The 2,223-nt window shown below is 38.6% G+C and overlaps 1 protein-coding gene across 1 annotated transcript; it reads left to right on the top strand.

The window, feature by feature from the left end:
• The first annotated feature begins 38 nt into the window (after positions 1-38).
• LOC109583629 (uncharacterized) lies at positions 39-1,831 on the top strand. Its single transcript, XM_019999053.1, has 5 exons — positions 39-63; positions 972-1,190; positions 1,241-1,309; positions 1,354-1,437; positions 1,486-1,831. Exons 1-5 carry the CDS (start codon positions 39-41, stop codon positions 1,776-1,778), a joined length of 690 nt encoding a protein of 229 aa, XP_019854612.1. The 3' UTR covers positions 1,779-1,831.
• Positions 1,832-2,223: the final 392 nt, after the last annotated feature.

The following is a 2,223-nucleotide window of genomic DNA, read 5'->3' on the forward strand; positions in this document are numbered from 1 at the left end:
TCAGGTACAGTCTCTGTGACAGTGAGAGGCGGAAGAAAATGCCTGGCATGGCTGGAAAGAATGGTCTCTAGTGAAGTCCCGCAAGCTATTTCACCTGTACTTGGGCTCTTATAATATACGCACATGTTTATATTTTTCTTTGATACAAAAATAAAATGTGTTAGCTGTGTAAAAACAGGTGTTTAAAGCAAGTGCGCTCCCCGTGACAAGAGATAATGTCTTATTCTCCCTCCTGCAAACAAGCTTTAGCTACCCCAGTTTCATTTTATGATTAAAACTATGCACAAGGCCATGCTACATGAGAATAGACTGGTTAGTTCTGCCTGCCATATTACTGAGAGCAGAAATCCACCAAAATAACGCCAAAAAGCGGCCGATCTATTGTACCTCTCCCGAGCGAACTAAGCATAGAGACACGAAGAGAAAGGTACCATCGTGATCTCTGGTATTTTCTTTATGCGATTAAGCTACTTAGAACCAGCTACATCACAGTATATTATTAATACGGCTCATCAAACATAACAATTCTTCATGATTTTCACCATTTTGATGCAAATTCATGCAATTTCATGCATTAATAATCACATAGTCTGTACACGTGACGTCATCAGTTTCCAATCCCGGTTACGTAGTCTATAATATCTATGATCCAACCCACACAGTAAATTGGCCGCCATGTTGGACGTCAAGTTTATTAAGAGTTCAGTGGGGGAAAACACATTTTCTTGCCTTGCTACCTTCTTGAGGCCTTTTTCGGAAGCTTAGAAAGCATCCTGAGGATCTAATGGGGTCTAGTAGTCACCTGAAAGATTGCTATCAAGAAATACAAAGCGGTTTCCTGGTACCAAGCCTTTTTCTATCATTTCTCCATTGCTGCCAATGGAAAGTTGACGTCCAACGAACTAATTTTTTTTCTTGAAAGTTATTACGGTATGCAATGAATATAATTATTTTGCAATGAATATACTTAGCACGCATATCCTCTATAGCAATAGATGAATTAGCCCAATTGAGTGACAGATTATCAGGTCAGACACTACAAGAAAGAGTAACAGCATTTGTGCTGAGAGTGGCTGTGCTTGTTGGTGATCTACCAGAAAATATTGATGAATTCTTGTGTATTATTCATAAAATTGACACTCAACTTGCTGAGAAAGCAGCCAAAGATATTGTTCAAAGCTGTGCTAAGCGTAAGTTTACAGATTTATCTAGTCTCATTGTGCATATTTCATTTTGATAGGTGGACAAAATTTGTTTAAATATGCTGCAGTGACAGGGGCTAAACTTACCTCATCTTCTCCTGGCTTAGGTAATTTGTGGACAATGGAGGTAGATTACTGTATTTGTTTTTAGTTAATAAATCTAGTTGTCAAGAGAAACTGAAAGATGATGAACCAGCTTCTAAACTGGCCTCTCGTGACCATAGTCCTCTGCAAAGTATAGTCTATTATTTTTCAATCGATAGAGTTATATTAAACCGGTTAGTTAATGATCTGGCTGAGCTTCTTAAATTACTCAAGAGACATGGCTATTCAGGAGTCACTTATTATGATCTTGGTCTTTTTCTTGGTCTATCACCTGGTACACTGGATGCTATAGAGAATTCCAGAGAAGATGTTTCAGCACGTCTGCGTGAGTGTCTTAAAGCATGGCTACAAAAAGCGGATGATGTTGTTGAGAGTGGTGGCCCAACCATCTATTCACTGGTATCAGCTTTGAAAGAAAAAAATCATAATGCAGTAGCTGATGGAATAGATATGGAAGGTGAGTTTGAATAAATATAATTAGGATATGATATTTGTCTGGACTTGATGCATGGATAATATTAGTGTGAACTTCTAATTATTCATTTTTTGTACAAATTTTCTGTGCATTATTAAAAAAAATAATTTTTCTCTTTTTTGTAAAACTCTACCAAAAATACAGTCCTTTTCTCTTCCTTCTCCTCTCTCATCTCCCTCCATCTGACCAGTGGCTCGACCATTTTTTGGTCCACCAAGCCGGATATTCGACTTTCAGTCTTTATTTTAGCTTCTGATCGGAGGAGTCGTCGTTCTTTCACTCTATCTCTATATTTCAGTCTGCCACGTGCTCTGTCGTTTCTAATGGCTGAACAATCGCTTGCTCTTTTGTCGACTGATATCAATGCTTTGAAGAGAAGGAGAGGAGTCACTCGTGCCTCGGTTACTCGTCTTACAACCCGTCTTAGGGATCTCGAGAGTA

This window comes from Amphimedon queenslandica, unplaced genomic scaffold (assembly GCF_000090795.2).
Source record: "Amphimedon queenslandica unplaced genomic scaffold, v1.1 AMPQUscaffold_13291, whole genome shotgun sequence".
Taxonomy (NCBI): Eukaryota; Metazoa; Porifera; class Demospongiae; order Haplosclerida; family Niphatidae; genus Amphimedon; species Amphimedon queenslandica.

Coding starts and splice junctions, on each gene's coding strand:
- LOC109583629 (XM_019999053.1), top strand. CDS start 39: ATGCCTGGCATGGCTGGAAAGAATG. Junction 64..971: donor TGGCATGGCTGGAAAGAATG/GTCTCTAGTGAA, acceptor GAATATACTTAG/CACGCATATCCTCTATAGCA. Junction 1,191..1,240: donor TGTTCAAAGCTGTGCTAAGC/GTAAGTTTACAG, acceptor TCATTTTGATAG/GTGGACAAAATTTGTTTAAA.